This window comes from Saccostrea echinata, unplaced genomic scaffold, assembly GCF_033153115.1.
Source record: "Saccostrea echinata isolate AGI-Se365-2 ecotype Australia unplaced genomic scaffold, CSIRO_AGI_Sech_v1 ptg000054l, whole genome shotgun sequence".
In the NCBI taxonomy this organism is placed as follows: domain Eukaryota; kingdom Metazoa; phylum Mollusca; class Bivalvia; order Ostreida; family Ostreidae; genus Saccostrea; species Saccostrea echinata.
In genome coordinates, this window is record NW_026889803.1 from 46,499,914 (window position 1) to 46,525,361 (window position 25,448).

The 25,448-nt window shown below is 32.8% G+C and overlaps 1 protein-coding gene across 1 annotated transcript; it reads left to right on the forward strand.

The window, feature by feature from the left end:
* The first annotated feature begins 1,592 nt into the window (after nt 1–1,592).
* Nucleotides 1,593–25,356, forward strand: LOC133204952 (MAM and LDL-receptor class A domain-containing protein 2-like). The gene is made up of 27 exons (XM_061340695.1): nt 1,593–1,608; nt 6,024–6,142; nt 10,863–10,940; nt 11,714–11,794; nt 11,869–11,965; nt 12,588–12,726; nt 12,829–12,898; nt 13,011–13,202; nt 13,531–13,663; nt 13,783–13,908; nt 14,116–14,213; nt 14,297–14,418; nt 14,651–14,796; nt 14,895–15,011; nt 15,257–15,351; nt 15,516–15,642; nt 15,895–16,088; nt 16,258–16,330; nt 16,659–16,760; nt 16,914–17,093; nt 19,430–19,600; nt 20,743–20,913; nt 22,163–22,333; nt 22,663–22,757; nt 22,964–23,090; nt 23,669–23,838; nt 24,528–25,356. Exons 1-27 carry the CDS (start codon nt 1,593–1,595, stop codon nt 24,603–24,605), a joined length of 3,288 nt encoding a protein of 1,095 aa, XP_061196679.1. The 3' UTR covers nt 24,606–25,356.
* Nucleotides 25,357–25,448: the final 92 nt, after the last annotated feature.

A 25,448-nucleotide genomic window follows, 5' to 3' on the forward strand; every position in this document is an offset into this window, starting at 1 on the left:
AACGTGATGACTTCAACTTTTCAATCGTCAACTTCCCTTCCATTTGTAGCAATATACCCTTATCACCTGCATATGGGGTTTATGTCTCTCAGTTGATTCGATACGCAAGAGCATGCTCAACGTATGAACAATTTCTAAGTCGAGGCAAGCTATTGACAAACAAGTTGATGAAACAAGGATATAAACAGTCTCGCTTGAAGTCATCATTTTGCAAGTTTTACGGCCAATACAATGACCTTGTCAGCACATACAATCTATCATTAAGTCAAATGCTGACTGATGTTTTTCATACTAATTGTTAGACCATTACTTATACACTGAACTGTCTATGGATTTTTCTGGGGGGTTTTCCGATCATAACAAGGAGCACACGGTGGTGAGACCGTTCGGCAGGGGATGCTCACTCCCCCGCGGTACCTGATCCCACCTCTAAATTTTGAGGTCCGTGTTTGCTCTGCTTCAAATTTGTATCGTTTCATTGGACTTTCGAGATTGAATACTGTTCGTTATCTTCATATTTCACAACAAAGATCAATGTGCAACCATATGTTGACCATTGATTACATGACTAATGCAACCAAAGGCTGAATCACTTTTAAAGATGTCGATTAAAGGGGGCAAAAATTGACTTGTTTGCAAATATAATCTGTCGTGAGAATGTTGACTGACGCTTTTCATGCACATTGTAAGGCTAATATTTTTATACTTATATATCTGTTTACCTGATCGTGACAAGAGAATTCAAAGTGGGTGTGACCCGTAAACAGAGATGTCTACTCCTCCTTGGCACCTGATCCCGTATCTGATGTTTCTGAATGTATGTGTTTGCTTTGCTCTCAATTTATAATGTTTAATTGGACTTTTGAGCATGAATATTGTTAGTTATCTTCACATTTCATGACATCAAATGCATAATCAACAAACTTTTTTTTTCAAATTAGATATTCATAAAAGCTTTAATAATGATCCTGTAGATAATGAACAAATGAGTATGCAAAATAAACTTCTTTGCAAAAATCTTTGTCAAGCGAATAATACATAAAAAAAACGAACCACAAAATGAATTCACAACAAATGATCATATATGCACAGCAAACAGTGTCCTTTGCAATTTAAATGAAGGTAAAATCAAGATAAAAAAATTTTCACCGTGTTTACATATATTGAAATCAACATATATAAACTCGAGATGAAAAGACACAAAAAATAAATAAAAGGAATAAACAGTCTTTGGGTGGCGCCTCATAAATTTACAATATTTTCTAAGGTGTTTTTTTTTATTTGCCCTTTCTTTTTCCTTTAATTAGGTTATCGCCCAGAGTATGACTATTTTCGATTAATGAAAGAAAATTCGTAATCTATATTTACTTTTAAAAACCATCAAAGCATAAATGTATCGGAGGTTTAATTTTTTGATAACACAACAAAAATTGTTTTCAACACAACAAAATTTGTTTGACGTTGTGAAATACGGGAAGATACCATTATGACGTTGCAATAGATATAAGTGCAAATAAGCATCCCGGACCAATTACTAAATTTCAAAGAATGACGATACTTATTTAGTAAACTCATTGAAGTAAGTCCTGATAATGACTCTGACTCACGGTAACTTAACCTATTAAAGTATGAATTTATTCTTTAATACATATTTAGTTTCAATCTTCGTCATTCCAAATCAATTATATTTGAATGGTGTGACACGTTGCAAAACATCAATGACAGAAATAGGAGAGTTCACACAAAAAACTTTAGCTGTTATGCGCCTGTATATTTGAAGAATATAGAAACTTATGCACTTATTATTCAAATTATTGCCATGGAACGTTTAAGTGCTAAAAGATGCATGCTAGGTCTACAGGAACAACATTATAGAAGATAATAAGGTTAACCAGAGTTTAGTAGATATCGCTCGGGACTCCGTATTGAGACAAGCAAGAAAGTTTAAAGATCAAACCCTAGTGATTGGTTTTAGACAGGCTTTTTATTCTTTAATCCATTACATGTAAGACGCTATATAAACCTTTGTCCATTATACTTCGCGGTGTGAAAAAATTATGAAAAGACAATTTGTAGATGATCTTTGAAATATTCAGGCCCTTTCAGATCAATGCCACTTTTCATTGTGAAAACTGAAAAAATATAAAGTATAATCAATGTTGCGTTTTTTCAGAAGACTTTCACGGATTTGTTGCTGAATAACGAGATAAACACAAACTTAATAAATTCATAAATGTTTTATATGACTTTATATAAATGATAATATAAGTGACTTTATCAACTAAGATATTCAATTATATTGTTGAAAGGTATTTAAACAGCAATCTTTAATTACGAGATTTTGATCCCGAAATTGTATGAAATCGTCTAAAAACATCTAGCTGTTCATGCATTAGATCGTCTTGTTTTTGATTATTTATTTTATTTTTTTTTAATTTTTTTGGTCGAATGTTTACGGAAGCCCGTTGAGGCCAGTTCAAAGAAAGAAATATTTTTAATTGCGTTTAATCGCAAAAGATTGCGATTAATCGCAATAATCATTGCGTTTAAACGCAAAAGATTGCGTTTAATCGCAATGTATATTGCGCTTAAACGCAAAACACTTTGCGTTTAATCGCAAAAGATTGCGATTAAACGCAATCTTTTGCGTTTAAACGCAATGATTTTTGCGATTAAACGCAATAGTTCTTGTGTTAAAACGCAATAATATTGCGATTAAACGCAATAATATTGCGATTAAACGCAATACTTTTGCGATTAAACGCAATACTTTTGCAATAATTTTTGCGTTTAAACGCAATATTTTTGCATTTAAACGCAATAATCTTTTAGTTCAAAGGCAATAATCTTTGTGTTTAAAGGCAGTCATTTGTATCAAACCTTGCAGAGTACAGTGGACCCACGCATACTTATATCTTTTATTTCTTTCTCTTTTAACTTATGAGGAAATTGCGTATTGTTTAGCTTTATAGAATCAGGATTCTCCGAGCAAACGCTCTCTTAAAGGATAAATCACTAATAAGAATTTATAGAGGAGAAAAAAATGTCGGGTTGTAAAAACAAAGGCAACCTAAGAACGAGACATGTCTTAAGCTTATTATTCTCTACATTCTTAATGAAGTTTTGGTCAGTTGCTCTGTTAAAAAAAACTGTCCCCTACGTTGCGGTCACAAGTTTAACCCATGTATAAAGGGATTTTTGGAAAGGACTGAGGGAATGTTGGAATTACGTACAACATGATGAAATATTTAGACTTTAATTTAGGTCAAGATCTAGTAAATGAAAGGAGCCTACAGATTTTGCAAATTTGAGAACTGAATTCCTTTTATGATGCTTTATAACTATGGCTTGGTCAAATAAGGTGTATCGGGGTATAATTGTAGGTAAACAAGACGAAAACTCATATTTTAAACTGTCATTTTCGATGAAAAATTAAGAAAGTCAGTCATGAATATGGGGTTTTTTGTCATATCAGACAAATGAAATGTATCCAGATTGCCTACAGTCTCTCAGAAAACAGTAATTTGTATGTTCTTAGCCTCTTCTTTGAAATAATGTAAAATTGAATATAGGAACCGGGATTACTTTTTATACGATTTCAAATTGAACGCCATGAAAATACTTTATCTTCTACATAAGTCTATTAGAGTCGCAAAATACGGGAAAAAGAAAGTTGGAATTGATTATGACGTCATAATGGATCTAGCACCAAAAAGACATTCTAAAGTCATTTACTAGATCTTGACCTTAATGTACATTCATAACCCTTCCTATGGTTGCATACAGTAAACACAAGAACATATGTGATGGATTTATATGAGATATCAAATCAAATGAAAACAGATTGATCGATGTGCACTACATGTATCAAATTGACAAGTGCTATTAATACCACTGAAACATTCTCTATAAGTTGTGATAAACGTAAGCAATTGGTCAGAGACTTCATTAAGAGTTTTGCGTTCTAATACATTAAAGACATTCAGGTTGTTAGGATGCCATTGTTTTACTACAATTTTCAAAAACGGGAAAATTTTGCAAAAAGACACAGAACAAATCGTATTTCTTAAAGTTGAAGTGTCGGGTCCTAGTACATTTATGTACATGTAATTATAAACTTTGACTAATTCATGTTTGATTTTGAAACTACAGTATCATTGTGTTTAAATGCAAAACAAATCCTTATAAGGAAGGATTATTGCGTTTAAACGCAAAGATTATTGCGTTTAATCGCAAAAAATTATTGCGTTTAATCGCAATACTATTGCGTTTAATCGCAAAAGTTCTTGCGTTTAAACGCAAAAATTATTGCGTTTAAACGCAAAAATATTATTGCGTTTAAACGCAAAAAGTATTGCGTCTCTGAACTGGGCTCAACGGGCTTTCGTAAATGTTTGTCAATCACGTTGAAATGTAATTTCCTTAGAAATAGTATCGATTTATTTGAATAAATACTATATATAGTGCTGTTTAATAAAAATAATTTCAAAATTAATAATCACATCATTATTGATAAATAGCATGTTATCTTCAAATTTGAACCATTGAAAATACATGTATACAGTCTAAAAATCAAATTTAAAACTAACTTTTCCTTACTTGCAACAATCATACAATATAAATTGTTTTGTTTGTTTGTTTTTTGTTGTTTAACTTCCCTCTCGAGAATTTTTCACTCATATGGAGACGCCACCACTTGCCGGTGGAGGGCTACAAATTTTGTCCTATACTCGGCACTTAGGGCCATTGAGCAATAAGGGATCTTTTTCGTGCCAACACCTACTGCGACACGGGACCTCGGTTTATACGGTCTCATCCGAAGGACCGGCCTCCACGTCCCGCAGATTCGAACCCGCGACGTAAGGATCAATTCCTTACTATGCGACTCTAGAGCAGACGCTCTAATCACTGCGCCACGCGGGCGACACAATATAAATTGAGAAATATTTTTTATAATATGTATTTATAACTTAAAAACAATTTAGAAGTATTGAAAAAAAATGTCGTGTGAACGTTCAATTATGGAAATTTGAAAAATTATAGTCAATAGTGTTGGTAGTTTAAAAATAATTCTTTAACCTACATTGTAACTGAGAGGTTGCAAGGAGAGCCCATCTAAAAGTATACAAAATATCCATAATGATCATCGAACTTTAATGTCCTTTGAACTCTAATGTGATTTAATCCACCTCAATGACTTTCTTTTCACTTTTTTTCAATGACATCCTCTTTTCAGACTCTGCGTTTCATTACAGATGGCGATGACGTAGCGTTTCCAGACGTATATAAATATTTGAGAAACTCTAGTTTACCCAGTGGTTAATAAACCATCATTTAAAATGTTCCATTATTCCACTTTTATATTCACTTTTCTTCTTTTTCAAGAGATTTATTCTCTTCCAGCAAAATATTCAGATGGTAAGTTTTCACATTTTTTCCAACTATACTTTATATTATGGTACATGTAAATTTAAATTAGAAAAATAAGATAATTATTTCTGTATTTATTTTTATTTAATTTATTACTTTTTTGTTTATCCCCTTTCCCTCTTTTATTCATTCCTTTAGTTGTATTTTGTAACAGTTATAAATCCATTGATTTTTCAGCAACATGTAACAATTTTTATCTTAGGGCACATGTACATAAATTTGTTACACTCATTTTATGTTTCATTTCTAATATATAAATAATAACAATTGTAGAAAGTCAAAAAAATAATGCTTAGGTAACTTTGATATTTTTCTTCGTTTCTCAAATCAATGAAATCTTAAAAAAGAACCAAAATATTCATTATTTGAAAAAGAAATCTTTAACTTTATATAATGATTCAATATTCAATTACTATTCATTATCTAAATTACCATGTAGTTAAAATTCTGATCTAAAAATATCACTACGTAATTTGCATCAGCGATTCTTATACTTTATACAAAGGACATTTGACACATAAATAAGATAAAACTGCATGATGAGAAAGAATACAATCAGAAAACATTTGTCATTTTACTGCCCTTTTTTACAGATTACCTAGAACGATTGCTGAAAGATATTCTATATGAGAAAAGAGAAAACGAAGATAACCATGGGAAAAGTCATGGGAAAAATAGCAAACATCGTCTTAAGTTAGAGGATATAGAAAAGGTAAACAAGGAAGACTATCGTATATAGATTTCATGTCTTTATGTCTTAAATGTCTTATTTATTACGGGTTTTCTCTCTCTCTCTCTCTTTCACTTTTATTTTTTATATTCTTGCTTTTTAGGCATATTGAGAAGGATTTCTACAAAACAATTTCCTAAACCATATTTTTTGTAGATGACAATTTGTTTTGAATTTCTAAAATGAAACTAAAAGTTTAAGTTAACCAAATATTCCCAGAAAACATGTCGAAGCATTGTGATTCATGAGGTCATTTAAATATGAGTTTATGTATTTCATATAAAAATAACCCCCTTTTCGACCTTAAAAAGCAATAAAACGTAAAATAGTTACATGTATTCACATCTTGCGCAAAAATGACACGCCTTGTGGCCAGAATTCGAGATTTTAAATTTGATTGGTTAATTCCCGCCATTTCTAAGACAAAGAAAAATTCAAAATTGAATTTGTAAGATAAACACTTGATCATCACCAATTTCAACACACAATATTTCAGATTATAAAATTGAAAGAGAATACTTATTGATATTTATGAGGAAAAAATTCTTTAAAAAGCTTTTTTATGCCTGATGATAATACATAAATTAATAGTGAAGCTAATAAGGCACTCAAATGTGTTCAAATAAAAAAAAAACAGTAAAGAACTCTAGAAATATAGTTAATGCATGTTTGCAAAATATGAGAAAGAGATGGTGTAAAGTTTCCAATTAATGTTCATGGTTTCCTCAATATGCACTATGAATATCTCATTTATTCAACGCAGTGTATGTGCATGTGAACATAAAATATACATAAAATGTTAAATTCACGGCAAATTTGAAATTTAAGATTTTAGCCTCAATTATTATTGCTTCCCATTTATTAAAGTTTTTTTTTCAATTTGTAAATTTAAATCACGCTTGATGGACAAAGAAACATTTTAATAAAAATTTAAAAGGCAGACAAAATGTTTAGACACTCAGTTTATTCTTTCATCAGATCAGATTAAGCGAAAACACACATAAATCTCCGTACAAATGACGCGATAGCAAAATTCAAATAAAGCATCAATGTATATAATTCAAATCAACAAATTATTAAAATTACTTCTGAAATCTACGCATTTGATTATTCATCCTAATCTATTTATGATACTAGCAAACCATTCTGTTAAGGCTACAGTCACGACGAGTATCATCTATTCCCTCCCTCTGTCTTCTGTAATCAAGGGCTCCGTTTACAAAAGAACTTTTGACTAAGACCAAAATGTAATATAAATATAGAATATAGATAGTAAACAACATTCTATGATACATTATTTGAAAATGAATTTTATCTTTTAAAAGAATTTTGAATGATTATTTTATGGACAAAAATTTAGAAATTCATTGTTTTTTTTTTGTTTTTTTTTTTTTTTTTTGTTTTTCTTCTTCTTCTTCTTCTTCTTCTTTTTTTATTTTTTTTTTTTTTTACGAATTTACGTTCAAATAAAGTTTTTGATTTAAGTTCTTTTGAAAAAGGTCCCCAGAGGTGAAAAAAGAAAATTTAATAGATCACATGATTAGTATCTAATTGTCAATGCTGAATGACAATGCATTTAACGACAGAGTCTTTATTAAGCTCATTTTTACAATTGCATTTTTGAGGAGCGTTACATTAATTCTACTTCACTCACAGTTTTATTTCAAAGAAGGATGCGATTTTTCAAAATCAAACGCCCGATTTAAACATTTTTAATGTTCCCTCCAAGGGGTATTATTTTCTTATGGAGTTGGGGAGGGGGGTTCCAAGGTCATTAAACTTGCGTAAAGCTTGAGTAAATTCGCTTTGTTAATTTAATAACTTCGAAAATTTAATTTACTGTGCAAATTTAATAACTGAAAATTCCAGAGAAAATCCCCCCCCCCTCCCCATTCAACCCCATCCTCTAGATACGTGCATAAAAAAATTATTTTCTTTTATTGAGAACGGAAGTGAGATACGATCTCTAATAAAACTAACGTCCAAATAACTGTATCTCACTTCCATTCTTAATGACCGTGTAGTGTAGGACATCGCCGCGAGAATTCCATCGGCATCGAAAGCCAAGTTTTTGACTTGCCTAGATGCATGGCCGAGCGGTCTAGTACGCTGTTCCTGTACTGCTAGGAGACAGATTCCGTAGGTCCAGAATTCATTCCCGGCTTAGGGCGGAAGTGGGTATCCTTATAAAAGTGAATTTCTTTGTCTTTCTATATCAATATTTCTTCACTTAGGGCAGTTATGTTAGTTTATGAAATGTTGTAAAATGTGCTTTATATATAAAATTAATTCATTACAATGTATATCGGTAACTATCCTCTAATAAAACTAATGTCCAAATAACTGTATCTCTCAATGACCGTTTAGTGAAGGACAACGCCGCGAGAATTCCATCGGCATCGAAAGCAAGTTTTTGACTTGCCTAGATAACCGAGCGGTCTAGCGCGCTGTTCCTGTACTGCTAGGAGACAGATTCCGTAGGTCCAGAGTTCAACCCCCGGGTTGGGGTGGAAGTGGGTATCCTTATAAAAGTGAATTTCTTTGTGCTTTCAATATTAATATTTCTTCTTTCCTCACTTAGCGCAGTTATGTTACTTTATGAGTTGTTGTAAAATGTGCTTTATATATATACATTGTGTATAGAGAGAGAGAGAGAGAGAGAGAGAGAGAGAGAGAGGATATTCAATGTTTTGTTGATGAATATGAAATTTATTTCACGAGTGGGACAGGATTTTTTGATATTTTCACGAGTGCGAAGCACGAGTGAAAATATCAAAAAATCCTGTCTCACGAGTGAAATAAATTCCATATTCATCTACAAAACCATGGGCGGATACAGGATTTGTGATTGGGGGGGGGGGGGGGCGTGGATAACTTCGTTCAGGCAGGGGGTCTGGGTTCCTGGGTTTTCGTGTATTTTAAGAGTAAAACCAGGCACAATAATAGTGGTATTGGTTAGTTTATATGTACCAAAGTTTGGCATTATTAATACTAATCATATACTTTGAATAGAGGGGGCCCAGGGGGCGAAGCCCCCGGAAGCTCCTGGGTTTTCGTGTATTTTAAGAGTAAAACCAGGCACAAAAATAGTGGTATTGGTTAGTTATATACTTAAGTATGGCATTATTAATATTAGTCATATCATAGTTTGAAAATTTTAGGGGGGGGGGGGCGTACGCCCCCCCCCCCCTTAAATCCGCCAGTGAAAACATTGAATTTTCTGTTTATTACATTTTCTTTGATTTTCCCTTTGCCTCTGTCTTTTCTTAACACAGTGTCATAGGCTTGACGTCATAGTTGAGCGGTTGAGACGTCATAGCTTAGAAGTTGTGTGTCAGATTGAAAACATTACATAGCATGGATTTTAGCAACATATTTAGGAAGAAATTTGCAGTTTTAGCTCTATCAAGATGCTTAGTTACTATCTCTATCTTATGACAGGCCAGAAATTATTTTTTACTTACTTTGATATCCTTTCACACTGTGAGAGAATATCATTTTTGGTATTCTTTCACATTGTGAGAGAATATCACTTTTATTCAATAAATAAATCACAGTATTTCACTGTTGAAAATGTAATATATATATATATACATATATATATATATATATATATATATATATATATATATATATATATATATATATATATATATATATATATATATATATATATATATATATATATATATATATATATGTATTAGCATAGTTTTCTTATGTTCACATTAAACGTATTTATCCTGATATGATTTCAGTGAAAGATGAACATAAATTGTTACCTATTCTTAAAAATGCTTATATGTATAGCATAAGTTGATAATGATTTATGATAAATGTAGCTCGTTCACATACTTCAATTAAACTCTGCATTTTTAATAGCAAGGAAGGAGCTGCAACCTTGCTTTTTACAACAAGAAATTAGAATGGATATGATATCTACCCGCAATCGTTTTTCTATAAGACTTATAGCATATTTTTTTCAATAAACATCAAATATGTTGTCATTTGAATTATTTTACAAATTAGATATTTAAAAAATTATGTTGTTAAATTTTTTAATCTTAAATTGTGACTTTCTCAAGAAATGTTCACCTATTTAATCTATTTGAGCGTTTTACAGGGGCATATTTACAACCAAATAGGAATTTTATTAGGAAAAGATCGAGGATAAATGCAAATGACACCGTTTTGACAAATACTTAATAACTATAATCCGTTTTAGTCAAGTCTATATCCAAGTACTTGCGCACCACTTACCCTGGTTCTTAATAAAAGAATTTCAAAAAGAAAGAGTTCAAAACCCACATACCTCTTACTTTCAGCACAACCGTTCGTTATCTTCACATTTTATACAAGTTGGGGAAATAAATCTGTATGTCAAATAAATGTCATTAATTTTCGACATATGCGAAAAGTTAGAAACTTTATTACTTAAAACAATACAAGTTTGTATTCCAAATGAGATCAAGTTTATATACGCTCGATTTTCAATAAGCAACAGTTGTGACGACATTTGACGCTAAAAAATAGAGTTTAACTTTATCCCAATTTAACATCTTCACTTCAGATGGTTTCCTTTGTTTTGCAGGGAAAATATCTTCAATGTTCTAATATATGTGATTATTATTTAAAGCATTTCAATTTCAGGAATTTACTAATGTTTCATTTTTTCAACTCTTTTATCATATCTATCTTATAGTCAGAGTTAAACTTGCACTCACTTGCCCAGGATTACGCAGAACGACAACTCGATTACTTACCTGACGGAGCACATAAGGTATGTTCTTAAATCAATGTCACTGTTTGAACATTAATATAATTTTGAAAATGGTTTGCTCATTGCAAGCCGATTTTTTTTTCTTTTTTAAAGAAGAACCAAGGAATTTTATTTTGGAGGATTTTTCATCGATTTTTTTTTCTTAAACCACTTATTTAAGGAATCACTGTTTAGTTAGTAGAATATGCCAGGGCATCAGCGATAGTTGGAAACGTGGGATAATTTGCATAACGGGCGAAGCCCGTTATGCATAATTTATCCCACGTTTCCAACTATCGTTGATGTCCATGGCATATTCTACTAACTAGACAGTGATTCTTTATACCGGTATTTCCATTTCATTGTGAAATAAAATTGTAAATTTAGATTTTAAAAAATGTAGACTTATAGATTTAAATTACACGAGGCCTCCCATGTCAATTTCAATAGTCTCCGCCCACTGACGTCAAACACAGACAGCCGCACGAGATTTACCTGCATATTATGCCTCCTTAGCGTCAGACACAAGGCAGACGCACGAGATTTACATGCATATTAGGCCATCTTAGCTCCAGACCTATTGCTTGGCGAAATTTACATTCCGGTAAAATGATAAAGAAATCAACTCATCTAACTTTCAAAGAGTTATCACAGAGGGGAAAAAAAAGAAATTGAAATATATTAGGATAATTAAGACCACATGTTCTGATATCATTTATTCTTTGGACAAATATATAAAATAGAAGTTTTTCTTCGACATAATGCAAACTGTTTACGTTGTTTTGTTTCTACAGCCCAAAAACCTGAATAAAAAGGAGAAAGAGGAAGAATTAGCACTGGACAGAGATGTACACAAAATGTCCACCAGATTCCGAGTAAGAACATGCTATATACGTGCTAACATAAAGACATGCCATCCATATTCTAAAACAAATATGAATCTTTTCAGATTCCAAACAAGTCTGCCAAAAGGACCTTCTATCATGATATAGGCTGGCGCTGGCCAAACCGAACAATTTACTATGTCATTGATTATCCATCCTTTGGTATGTATAATCGTACTCCGTCATTGATTAATGATAATCTTACTCCGTTATTGAATATTCATTCTTTGGTATGTATAATCTTACTCTGTCATTAACTAATCATTCTTTGGTATGTATAATCTTACTCTGTCATTAACTAATCATTCTTTGGTATGTATAATCTTACTCTGTCATTAACTAATCATTCTTTGGTATGTATAATCTTACTCTGTTATTGAATATTCATCCTTCGGTAAATATAATCGTACTCCGTCATTAACTAATCATTATCGTATTCTGTCATTGAATATTCATTCTTGGAATCTATTACTTCGTCATTGAATATTCATCCTTCGGTATGTATAATCTTACTCCGTCTTTTTGTATGTATAATCTTACTCGTCATTGAGTATTCTTTTGGAAGCTTTATTCTTCGTCATTGGTTATCCGTCCTTTGGTACGTTTAATTGCACTCCGTCATTGGCTATTTATACTTTGGTACATGTATGTATATTATTACTGTCATTGACTATTCATTCTCATACATTGTAGAACCTCTTGAATTAATTAGATTTGTTAGCATAATGGTATTTTTGCTCAAAAAGGACGCCAAAAGATCTAGTCAATTATTTTATCTTTTTAGATCCTTACATCGCAAACGCGGAAGACAAAATTAAATCGTCCCTGGCTCTTTTCGAGGAGGCAGCTTGCATTCATTGGGTAGAAGTAACAGAGGCCAGCGCATCCAACAACTATATCAAGTTCTATGGAAACACTACTTCGTAAGAAATATGTTTATATAATAAGATTGATTCCTCTTTAATATAATGATATAATTTTTTGCTATTTCTTTCATATAATACTATAAAATGCCAATATTTAAGGTGTGCTTCGTATGTGGGATACATTGGAAGAACAGAGCAAAAAATTTGGCTGGGACCAGGATGTTTATGGGTAACTATCTCTCTCTCTCTCTCTCTAGGTGTGGGTGTGTTTGTGTGTGTGTGTAATTATACGGGTATTCAGAAATACATTTAAAACTGCATTTCCCCTACTGTTTTAACAGACTTCAATTGTTCTCCACGAAGTTCTTCACGCTTTGGGGGCTTGGCACGAACAGCAGAGGACTGACAGAGAGGAAAATATATGTGTTCTTTTTGAAAACATTAAACCCGGTGCTGAAGGCAACTTTGAGAGACAGCACATACATGAATACGCACCCTACAATCTTGGATCCGTTCTTCAATATGGTTTATCCGTAAGTCATTGTATAAGACACTGTTATCCACAGTTTCGTTGTCTTAAGTTCCTTAGGTGTCTTTGTCTTTGAAATAATTTTATTTGTTTGGTTGATTGTTTTTTTTTTTAAATTCAATTTAATTATTTTTCGGAATAAACATATTTGACATTTTGAGGAAATGTTTTTATCAAACAATAATTATGATCATACATATGATTGTGTTCAATCAAGGTTTTGATTGTATGTTTCCCTGAAAACTAGAGACTCGTCATCCCTATCCCACCATAAAACAAATATTCAAATAAAGTAAAAATTAAAGTAAATCTTTTTTTTCCTATATCCTAAGAGTTTTGCAAAACAGCAAGGTCTCCAGACAATGACTCTTCCGGACAAAGATTTGGAATATCTCATCACAAACAGTAAAGACGATCTGTCCTTTTACGATAAACTCAATCTGAACATGTATTATGAATGCCCAGGTGAGGAGATCCAAAATGTGTGCAATTATATCCTACAAACAGTCAAATTTTAATATATTAATATAAAAATATTAATTTCTTGTATAAATTGTAATAATGCTATCCCTTTTCAAATTCAGCAACATGCTCATTGACGACTTGTAGTAATGGTGGATTTGCCAAGATGAACTATCTTGGCGTCTGCTCATGTGAATGCCCAGATGGTCTGAAGGGATCAGACTGCTCTGAGCTAGACACGTCAAATAGTAAGCTTTTCTGATATTTAGTTTTATGCATGTAAAATGATTCTGGTCATGATTTATAATTAAGAGAAAACAAAGACATAACGTTACCTGTGCAAAATAATACAATTAACGAAAAAAGGAGAGGTTTATATATAAGGATTAAATTGTTAGAAAATATAAATTACGATGCCATTGCAGTTTTGACGTGCAAGATATTTGTAATTTTAGATTGTGGAGGAATTATTGACTTAGCATCACCAGGATCCAGTCAATTTGTCGAAATGACGTCATACAATACAAACCTTCTCTGCACTTGGCTGATAAAAGTATATTATATATCCTATTGGTTTCGTAAGCTTCAGTTTAACTCTCATTTTCCTTTGTGTAACTCTCCTTTTGTCGGCTTAAGGCTCCACTGAAGACCATGGTGAGGGCTACAATTGAATATCTAGACTTACCAGACAGCACGAATAACAACTGCTTGCACTTCCTCATCTTTAAGGACTACCTGATAGGCGAGCCTGGAAAACAGTTAAGCCATTTTTAAGGATAATCAGTTTTTGCTGTTTTTTTTTCTAAAGGGAGAGAATCAAATAATATAAATAGATTAAATCACGTCTTTAGTTCGGATTTATCGGTACCTTAAAGGTTTTCCAAAATTTTACTCTATACTTTTTTATCTAGGGAAAAACTTCGATTTTGAAAATAGTGAATTCTTTTAAAATTTCAAATAAATTAGCCAAAGTTGCAATTTACTTTGCAGGGCATGTGGAAATACTCCAGGCGCTGTGTACACCAAACACCTTCTTGGAGCTGAAAACATGATGATGATTCGATTTGACAGCATTTCCTATCCGCAAATTTCACCTGGCACGGGTTTTCGCATCAAGGTAGAGGCTATTCCTTCAGGTATGTATACCCTAGAAAAAAATAATACAGGTAACAATTATTCCAGAATTCTACCAGGTTTTTATGTTAAAGAATTGATGTTCATTTTTCAATTTTAGGTTGCTACAGCCACCCGTGTAAGTTTGGCGCCACCTGTCACGAGGGGACTTCAATTGATCAATACACCTGCTCCTGTCCCGAGGGATTCTCCGGACAGAATTGTGATTATGTCACAGGTAAAAAATAATGTCAAACAATTTATAATTTACATGATGGGCAAACAAGATACTTGTTGACATATGGAATTTCCTGATTACGTTTTCCTCTTAATCTAAAACAGAACGATGCTTATGGACAAAACAAAATATAAATATTGATAAAAAATATTGAACAAACATCTTAGTTTAAACAAGGGAAATTTAATATTGAAGAATATTCTTATAGAGCATAAAGAGTGCAAGTATCTTTCATTATGCTTTAGCCAATGCAACAGTAAGGTCTACTTTTGAAAAAGACTACACAGGAAGTATTTTTCAACAAGATCCCACATCGGAGTTTTGGTGGAGTATTGTATCGGTGAGTATTTTTGTTATTTTTATATACTTATATTTAATATAATTAAATATTGTCGACGGAAGAAAAACAGACGATGGACCAAAAGACAAACAATGACCAAAAAAGACCATTTTCATCGATGGCTCATGTAACTTTTGTGTGAAATCCAATATTTCTTGTTGCAGAAACATAATTTTGATGGCACTAGTGTGTACCCTCACTCAGGGACACTGTTCGCCACCATGATTCCCTACCTCACCATCTTCTACCTCCATACAAGAACCAAACTCCGAACGGAGGCCACATTTGAAGGTTCATTTTAAACTTTTATGATCTCTTGATCTGCGAAACTATAAAATAGTAAACCCTTTATCTTTGTTTGTGATTTTATTTTTTTAAAAAAATACAATCAAACACGTATCATACGCATTAATGATATTTGACAAGACATCTTATATCAGAACTTAGTTGAAACTGGTGAAATCGTAATTCGACATACAATACAAAAGTATGTGGATATACATAAAATTGTGTACATATATTTTATTTTATTTTCAAAATCAGCAACGGAACGTTGCCTGAACATTACTTATATAATGGACAACAAGACCAATCCCTCCTATCCACAATACTACACTAAGTTAATAGTCACTGTCCTAGACGGAGAGAGCTTACTCAACGAATACACCATTTCTGGTGATACGCAAACAACATGGCGGAACACACTTGTGGATCTACCAGCTGTTAATGACCTAAAGGTCTCAAAATTTATTACATTATCCACATATTTTGGAGATTCTTTTTATTTAGCAATTATGGTTCTGATAAGTTGTTATTAATTTACACATCCTCGTAATATAATGTATTGTAAATTTGGAAATTTTCAGTTTTTTTTTAAGTATTATGAGTTACATGTTATTTTATCAGGTAGAAATAACTGGCGTCTATGGGTGGAACACATTTGGAATGGATGACTTGTTTATATTGCCAAGTTCCTGTGGTATATAATCCCAGAAATGAAGGGATTTTTTTTCATTATTTAATATTTTGAGCTTATTCGTTGCTTAAACAGTTTGGTCAATCATTATAGACTAATACATTTTTCTCTAATTTATTTTGATATTCTACATTATTATTAATTGTTGAAATGATACATGCATCATTGAAATTTTTTGGTTGTTTTTGTAAATACGTTACAGATCTGTAACTTGCTATTTTTTCTCAACAAATTTTTTCCGAAAACCAGTCATATATAATTTAATGCTTGAACAATTGTTACATGATATTAGGTGATTTAAGTTACTTAACATTAAGCTTTATAATTGTAGGCTGTGTTAACCATCGGTGCCTTAATGGACAGTGTATCCCCAATGGTGAGGTCTACACATGCCAATGTAACGCTGGGTATTCTGGGAATTACTGTGAAATCCGTGAGTAAATTAAATGTAATATCTTTTAAATACTAAATACTCCTATTTGATTGATTGTGAGGTCCATTAAATGTAAAAGTTCACTTATTAAACAAACTTGAAATTAGAAGTTCATTTTAAGACAAAACAAATGACTTGGGTCGTTCTTTAAAGCCGATGCTGTGGACGGTGGCTATACAGACTGGTCTGCCTGGAGCACCTGCACGGCTTCCTGTGGTGAAGGTACCCAGACACGTACACGCACGTGCACAAACCCGCCCCCACAAAACGGAGGAGCTGACTGCGTTGGCGAAAGCACTCAGACACAGACTTGTAATATTCAAGGGTGTCCTAGTAAGTTTAATTCAATAACACGAATTTTGTATGCAGGAAACTTTTGGAACTCTTATTTCATTCTATTAAAAAACATAAGTTTATCAATTTTATAATCACAACATGCATGAAAGGAGTAATGGTTTAAGGTATACATTTTCTTAGTTAACGGTGGTTATACTAAGTGGTCTGAATGGGACATGTGCACTGTTTCTTGTGGCGACGGTACCCAAACACGCACTCGTACTTGCACAAATCCAACTCCACAGAATGGTGGAGCTGACTGTGTAGGATACAGTAGCCAGACACAAACCTGTAATCTGCAAAATTGCCCAAGTAAGTACAAATAAGCTTGTTCCAAATGTGGAAAACTTGTTCTTTTATATATTTCAGGGGGAAACATTCTATACGATATTGCCAAGAATACAACAACTCAGATTCAATAAAATTGTCATAATTCCGTATCCTTGATACTTTTTTATTTTAGTGAATGATTAAGTGGGCATGTTTATATATACCTTTATCGATCAGTCAGCCATTAGCTGTAAAACATTTGAAAACTTTGTTTATCACTTACTTTATATCAGAGTTACATATTGAAGAGTTTATTTATAATCAGAATTTGAAAATTAAGCTGTGAAATATGTCTATCAGTGTAAAAATATCAAAACTAAAATAATTTATCTCAGAGCTTCAAGATTGTTTTCATTAAAATTTTTAAAAGTTCCTTTGAGTTTCATTAATATTTCACGTAAACGTACGCCTAGTATTTGCTAGTACTACTATTCAGTATGTTCTGCCGGTTTAAAAAAAAAAAACAAATTGGTAAGCAAAACTTTTTCGTATGTGTTGACAAGAAAAAGATTTTAAATGGCAATAGTGGTCGTGAGTTCTTCCAATAATAAAAACTCAGGAAAACTTTTTTGAAACACCCTTATACGTGTACGGTATAACGCATGATCAAAGTACATGTATATTTTTCGGGGGAGGGGGGGGGGCATTTTTAACATGTATGAATTTGTATTCAAATCGACAAAAACTATGCAATGTTTTATGCCAAATCACTTTAAAATTTCCTTTGACATAAAAGAAATTTTGAAAAATGTTTCTATTCTGAATAATACATATTTCTTTCAATTTTTATATTATTTTTATAAGTTGACGGTGGTTATACAGAATGGACGGTATGGAGCACGTGCACGACTACCTGTGGTGGAGGTACCCAGACACGTTCACGCACATGCACAAACCCGGCTCCACAGAATGGAGGAGCTGATTGTGTGGGAGAGAGTAGTCAGACACAGAGTTGTAATGATATTTTGTGTCCAAGTAAGTTTTTCTTTCTCAGAATATACCTGGAATATTATTCAGGCTATTTTTATCCTTAATAATAACCAACGAATTACTAAACATTACAAAAGATTATAACGGGTGTGTAAAAATGTGCATAAGCACAAAAAAAGAATCGCATAGAAGTCTTTCATCCGCCTGTTTTAATTGGTATTTAAAAATGAAGATATAGCATGAGGAATAAGTCCCTGAATTTAGTAATTTTGAGGGAAAGTTGAGGCAATCTATCCCTACATTGATATAAGGCAAACATGAATACCGCAGAATAATTCGTTATTCTATTAATTAGTTGACGGTGATTACACAGAATGGTCTGCATGGAGCACGTGCTCAGTAACATGTGGTGAAGGTGTCCAGACTCGCACGCGCACTTGCACAAACCCAGCTCCAGCACACGGAGGAGCAGATTGTGTTGGAGAGAGTAGTCAGACACAAATCTGCACTGCCAACCCATGCCCTGGTAAGGAGTTGTAACCATTTACCTTCGGGGATTTAATCGATACTGTTTTGGGAATGGACGAATATGTTCCGTTTTGTTGTATCCATTTCGACAAACAACTGTGCATGATTTTTGTAAACTTTCTAGCAAGAAATAAAGCGTAGATTTTTCGGCCTGTTAACATACCTAAGCAAGCACTAATTCTCAAAAAAGAAGAAGAAAGATTTCTGTAGATTCCTAGATATACGAAAGAAATTCATTACAGCGTAATTTCGTTAAAAGCAGCACTTGCGAAATAAAATACATCTTGCTTTTATTTTTATTTAGCTGAAATGTGTCTAAAACCGGCCCCTTGATCATCATTCCTCTCGCGAATTCAGATTCCTTATAAAGTCTATGATTCAATTCTCGATATTAAATACTCGCTTAAAATAAGGAATCTACATTATTTGTTTTGAAAAATGATTATTATAAGAATAAAATTACTATCAGAGGAAAAACAAAGAATGGCTTTTTCTTTTCTAATTTTCCCTGAATATAATTAAAGCACAATCTTGCAACATTTTAGTTGATGGTGGGTACACGAACTGGTCTGCCTGGAGCACATGTACAGTCTCGTGTGGAGGCGGTACCCAAACCCGTACACGAACATGCACAAATCCGGCTCCACAAAACGGAGGTGCTGATTGTGTAGGAAGTAGTAGTGAGTCTCAGAGCTGTAACAACATTTTGTGTCCAAGTGAGTACATTTGAGAAACTAAAAACTGATTTATTGCATATCATACATATTCAATATGCATCTACTTTATGGAAAATAAATTCACTAAATGCGTTTTAAATTTAGCATAATCTAGAATGTAACTGAAATTATACCAAAGTATACTTTGAGCCAAACTGCATTTTTCCCATCTATCTTTTAACACTGCATATAAGCTGGTCATGTCACATACTTATATGTGAGAGAGTCATTTTTATAACATTTACATTCAATAGTCGACGGTGGTTACACTGAGTGGTCAGCATGGAGCACCTGTACGGCCTCATGTGGTGACAGTATTCAAACTCGAACACGCACGTGCACAAATCCAGCACCACAGAATGGAGGGGCTGATTGTGTAGGAGAAGATAAGCAGACACAAAGTTGTACCGTAGGCCTATGTCCCAGTTAGTTGTTCAACTATTTCCTTCTAAAACCTTTGAATTTTATTCAAAGACAAGACAATTCATCTTATTTCAAAAAAATCAGTTTATTTTAAGTAGTTTCCAGTATATAAGATTTATTTTGAAAGTATTTTAAAGAGAAGAAATAAACATTGAATGCTGAAAAATTATCCAAAAATTGTAAAATGATTTTGCACTCATTAGTGATTGATATATGCCACCACTATTAAGAATCACTATGAAATAAAATATTCTGTTCAAAACCACTGATTACCTCCTTTAGTGCGTTAATAAGCCCAATTGAAAAAGTTTCCATTGAACTTATCCCTAATAGATTCTTGGATCTATCGCGAAGGAGAAAAATAAATCACATGAACTTTTTGTACCGAGTTTAAGCAAACTATTTCAACTGTTTCAAAATTTGGACACCCAAAGAGACATGAAAGGATCATCATTTAGCTTTTATTCAGGAGAGTAAAAAAAATAATCTATGTCAATTTTGATATATAATCTAACATGACAAATCTAATTTACTGCATTATACACAATAATTTACACAATATATTTTTAAAAAGATTTTAATTGAAACCAACACTCCTCCATTTTTTACAAATACATTGTATCAATTAAGTAAAAGATACTGTCATCTATCTTTTACTAAGTATACGAACAGTACCAATACTCAAATGCTGTATAAACAAATTATTTTGCTGTATCTAGTTGACGGAGGCTACACCGAGTGGTCTGTATGGAGCACATGCACGGTCTCATGTGGCAGTGGTACTCGAACACGTACACGCACGTGTACAAACCCGACTCCAGCAAACGGGGGAGCTGAATGTGTAGGAGACAGCAGTCAGACAGAGAATTGTAATACTCAGGAATGTCCAAGTAAGTTGTTACAGGGCTGCCTTGTTCAAACTTTTTTCGATTTCCGAATTCATTTCCGAAACAATCAAAGCTTCTATAATCTTGATTTTCGAATACCAAAGTAAATACTAGTACATAATCAGTAGCATTTAACTTAAATTTTATACGCCTCGCTTACCGATCGCGGTAGCCTTGTGATCAGGTTTTTGAATCGATTCTAGTTCCCGGACCGCTTTAAGTAGTGACTCTTCCTTCGACATGCGCCCAGCATTAGAAGTGAGAGTCTCTCGGATGGCACAATCCAAGGTCCAGTGCCATGTTAAGCGTATGGCCTCAATGAGACAGTCATAAGCGCCATTCATGGGTCAAGATTTGTGGCTCCTTACCTTAAGCAGGTGACATTTCTACATAAGTGTAAAAATCTTGAATGGAGAATTAACTAACAAATAATTTGTCAATTTCATTTGCAGTATAACGGTAGGCATTTCCAGTCCGTTAACTTTCTTATGTCTGGATTACATCTTCACACTTTGAAGTCTAAAGATGAACAACTTTGTCAATTATTGCATGTTCAGAGATATATTGCAAACTACGAGCTGGTCACAGTGACCTAGAATTTTATAGACTTACAGAGTCAAATTGTGTTCAAATGTATCTTGCACAGTGAGAAACTGTGTCAGTAAAGATTTCTTGGAAAGGGGGGAGGCGGTTGAAAAGTAAGTAATGGTAAAATATTTTTTAAAATTCCGTTGCTATACAAATTAAGTCTGGAGGATTTCTGGCACAATATGAGATCTAGAATTATCTTACCCTCTGATCAGTGTAAAATGTGAAGATAACGAACAGTGATCAATTATTGATTTATATCATAAATCCAGTAAACGAAGCGAAACGTGAACACGGCAAAAACATTGACACCTGCAAACGGCAGAGGTGGGATCAGGTGCTTCGAAGGAGTATGCATCCCCTGTCGAGCGGTCATACCCGCCGTGGAACTTATGTATTGATCAGGTAGACGAAGTAATCCGTGACCAAATTTAGTATAAAAACAGTGAGCTGATATATCATTATGGCACTAAAGCAATTTAAGAATTTATCTGTCTTTCTGACTAGTTTATGCCCTTGTGGAGCATTTTTATAAATGATATTCTATTTCCAGTTTTTACCCATTATATTCAAGTGTGAAAGAGAAACCTTCAATTTTCTTTCTTTTAGATAAGTTTTTGTAAATGATGTACATGTATTTTCTATTTTCGCTTTCTTTTGATAGTAGATGGAGGTTACACTGAATGGTCTGATTGGAGTACCTGCACGGTCTCCTGTGGCGGAGGAACTCAAACACGTACTCGCACATGCACTAACCCAACACCAACAAATGGGGGAGCTGAATGTGAAGGAGAGAGTGGTCAGATACAGAATTGTAACACGTATGGATGTCCAAGTAAGTAAAAATAAACTAAATGTGGTGCCATGATGATCATTTATTACTGAGTGCTATCTTGACAATAATCATGTTGAAGGAGAGGGTAGTCAATAGAAGGATTTCAACTTGCAGATATAATTATCTCACCTTTTGTATTTTATACTTATTGACGATATACAAGACTTTCAGGTCTTGGGTTTTAAACTTGGAATCATCCTGCATGTTATCTGAAATACAGTTGATTAGTATTTTACAGAAAAATAATAGCGGCATGTTATCTTAATAAATTCGATGCATCCTGAATTATTACAGAAAACAGAAATTTACTAACAGTGTTTCGTTTTCAGTTACTTCTTCCAAGTGTGATTTTGAGGAAGAAATTGAAAATAACTGTTTCCTGGAGGAGGGAATTAATGATGATTTTGATTGGACAAGACATTCTGTATGTATATTTAAAAACAGACGCAAAAACACACAAAAAATACATATTTGATTTCTGAAAAAATAAGAAAACACCGTAAGGAAATTACTCTTTTCGGGTATTAAAGAATTATTTATAAAGTGTTATCTGCGAAAATTTGTCATTTTTATGCTTTGGTATCTCGGAGTAACTATGAATCATTCAATGCCACTTCGTTTTTTATTCAGGGAGGAACCGACACTCGTCGCACAGGACCGGGTAGAGCGTATACAGGTTACTTCTACAAATATATAGAAGCTAACGACAAAGAACCATATAGCACAGCAGAATTAGTCAGCAACGGAGTTTTTGCTGGTAACTGAACATTTTTCTAACGCACCTCCATCATTTTACATTTGTACTAGGACTATTGATATTGCTGCCTTCAATAAAACTTTCCTTTCATTATGAAGAGATTTTTAGGTATCGCTCAAGATATAATTGTTCCACACTTGTAAACAAATGGTTAAATATCTTTCCTCATCCAAACATTTGTCATTGTCTCATATACTAGACCTTGCTGAGCTGACATAACCTTTGATCAAGACATGACACTTCTAAATTATATCAAGAAGAATATGTATAGTTAGGATTTTTTCAATACATTGTTATAAAGTATTTGAAAGAGACAGAAGGAACAGCCAGATAAATAACAGTAAAAATGTAAAAAGAGTCCCTTCTGTATTGAAAAAGCAGTTTTGTTAAACTAATTAATATCAACGATCTTGGGTTTGTGTTTATCATTCGTAAGCAGGAGTCTACTGCATTAAACAAAAACTTAATTGCATGAAAACTTCCAGAACTTTTATTCTAGAGTTGATTATGTGAAGACGTAAAGAAGCCAACTAATATATATCTTAAATTTTTGTTTCTTACCTTGATTTTATTCTTAGATGCCACCTACTGCTTTGAGTTTTATAACCACATGAAAGGAAATCACATGGGTTCCCTGGAGGTGATAACAGTTGAAGGTGGCAACGAAAACACCGTGGTCCGCCTTGATACATCCAGGAAAGGTTGGATGAGATATTACACTACCCTGCAGCTCAACGGTCAGACACAGGTACGCTGTTAAAAAAACAATAAAATTCCTGAAATCACAGTGAAATGTAACGAGTTTACAATGATCAAAATATAAAGACTTGTTAAACATACAACATTTGAATTACAATCCAAAAAGAAGGCAAATGCGATTCAACTTTTTTTTACAAAGTGCTACATCTATTGACTTTGAAAATTGAACTTGACCACAACCTTCTTTCAAGAAAAAAGATTTTTGATGTTAACCTTTCATGCTTTAATTGTTTCGTTTTCCATCAGTTTTTATTTGAAAATACTAAAGTTACTGTACTGAAATTGTACTTTATGTACAAGATATTCAGAACTGCCGTCACACTTTGACCCCGACCTTGGCCTTTGACATTCGCTAATTCAGATTGTAAGATAAAATAAAGTTGCATATTTTATATACTTATATTATGGGTCTAAAATATTTCTTCCCTTAAAAAACACTCCTCATTTGCATTTCTATTTACATTTTTGTGTATCTTTAAATTTATGGGGAAAAAATCTTTATCCCACTTCTGTTTTGTATTCACGGTTGTCCTTAATTTATTGATTTAAAATGAATCTTTGTTAACCCATTTTATCTGTCAGCTGACCATTTCTTCTACTGTATATAAAAGCTAAAATTCCGGTTTACTTTTTGAATTCTGTTGCCTTTTCTATAGGGTTCTTTTATTTATTTTACAGCTTATTCTTCGAGGAACAAGAGGGTTTGGAAATAAAGGAGACATTGCTGTGGACAACATCTCTATTTCTATTTGTTAATTTTGTTATTTCCTAAGGACAACATCTCTATTTGTCAATTTTGTCATTTTCTAAGGACAACATCTCTATTTCTATTTGGTAATTATGCCATTTTCCAAAAACACTTTTTCGATGTTCATTTTGCATAATGGATCGTTATAGATCCCTTAAAATAAGAACATAGTCATCATTTGCCACTTGTAAAGAAATGAGTGTTAAATGTACAAAGCTTTTCTTAACTTATGCAAGCAGTTTATTAATCTTGCTTTTCAATGACTTATGTAATAGTCTTTGGTTTACTGGGTAAATGCACATTCAAATCATGCTTTAATGTATTTTAGTCTTCATCCTAGAAGTAAATTTTGGAATTAAAATGCAATTCTCAACCATCACTTCACATTTGACAGAATTAAAATTGTTTTATGTCAAATTTATGGTTTATGTAAAATGATATTTTGATGTCTGATTGCAATCTGTTATATGCTAGCAGTGTTCTTCTCTGCTGTTGTCATACAATTAACAGGTGTACTGCTCATCAACGTACAGTTCTATGTCATAATTATATCTGTCTATTCTACATGTACTTTGTATTTCTATTGTACACAAATTATCCACTGTGTTTGCAATGCAAACACTGACGTATGTAAGTGAAAAAGAAAACGAAATCTGATCAACCTAATCATGGACCAATGGTTTTCAAAAGTACAAGTCTAAATTATTGAACTCTTTTATAGACTGTTCAAGATAATTTAAAAGTATAAGGCATGTTTTATAATTATGTATGTATAACTTGTATGTACACTTCTTTTTTTCATTTTTTGACGAGATGTATCATTGTTCAATTAGATTTCAAAAATATATAAT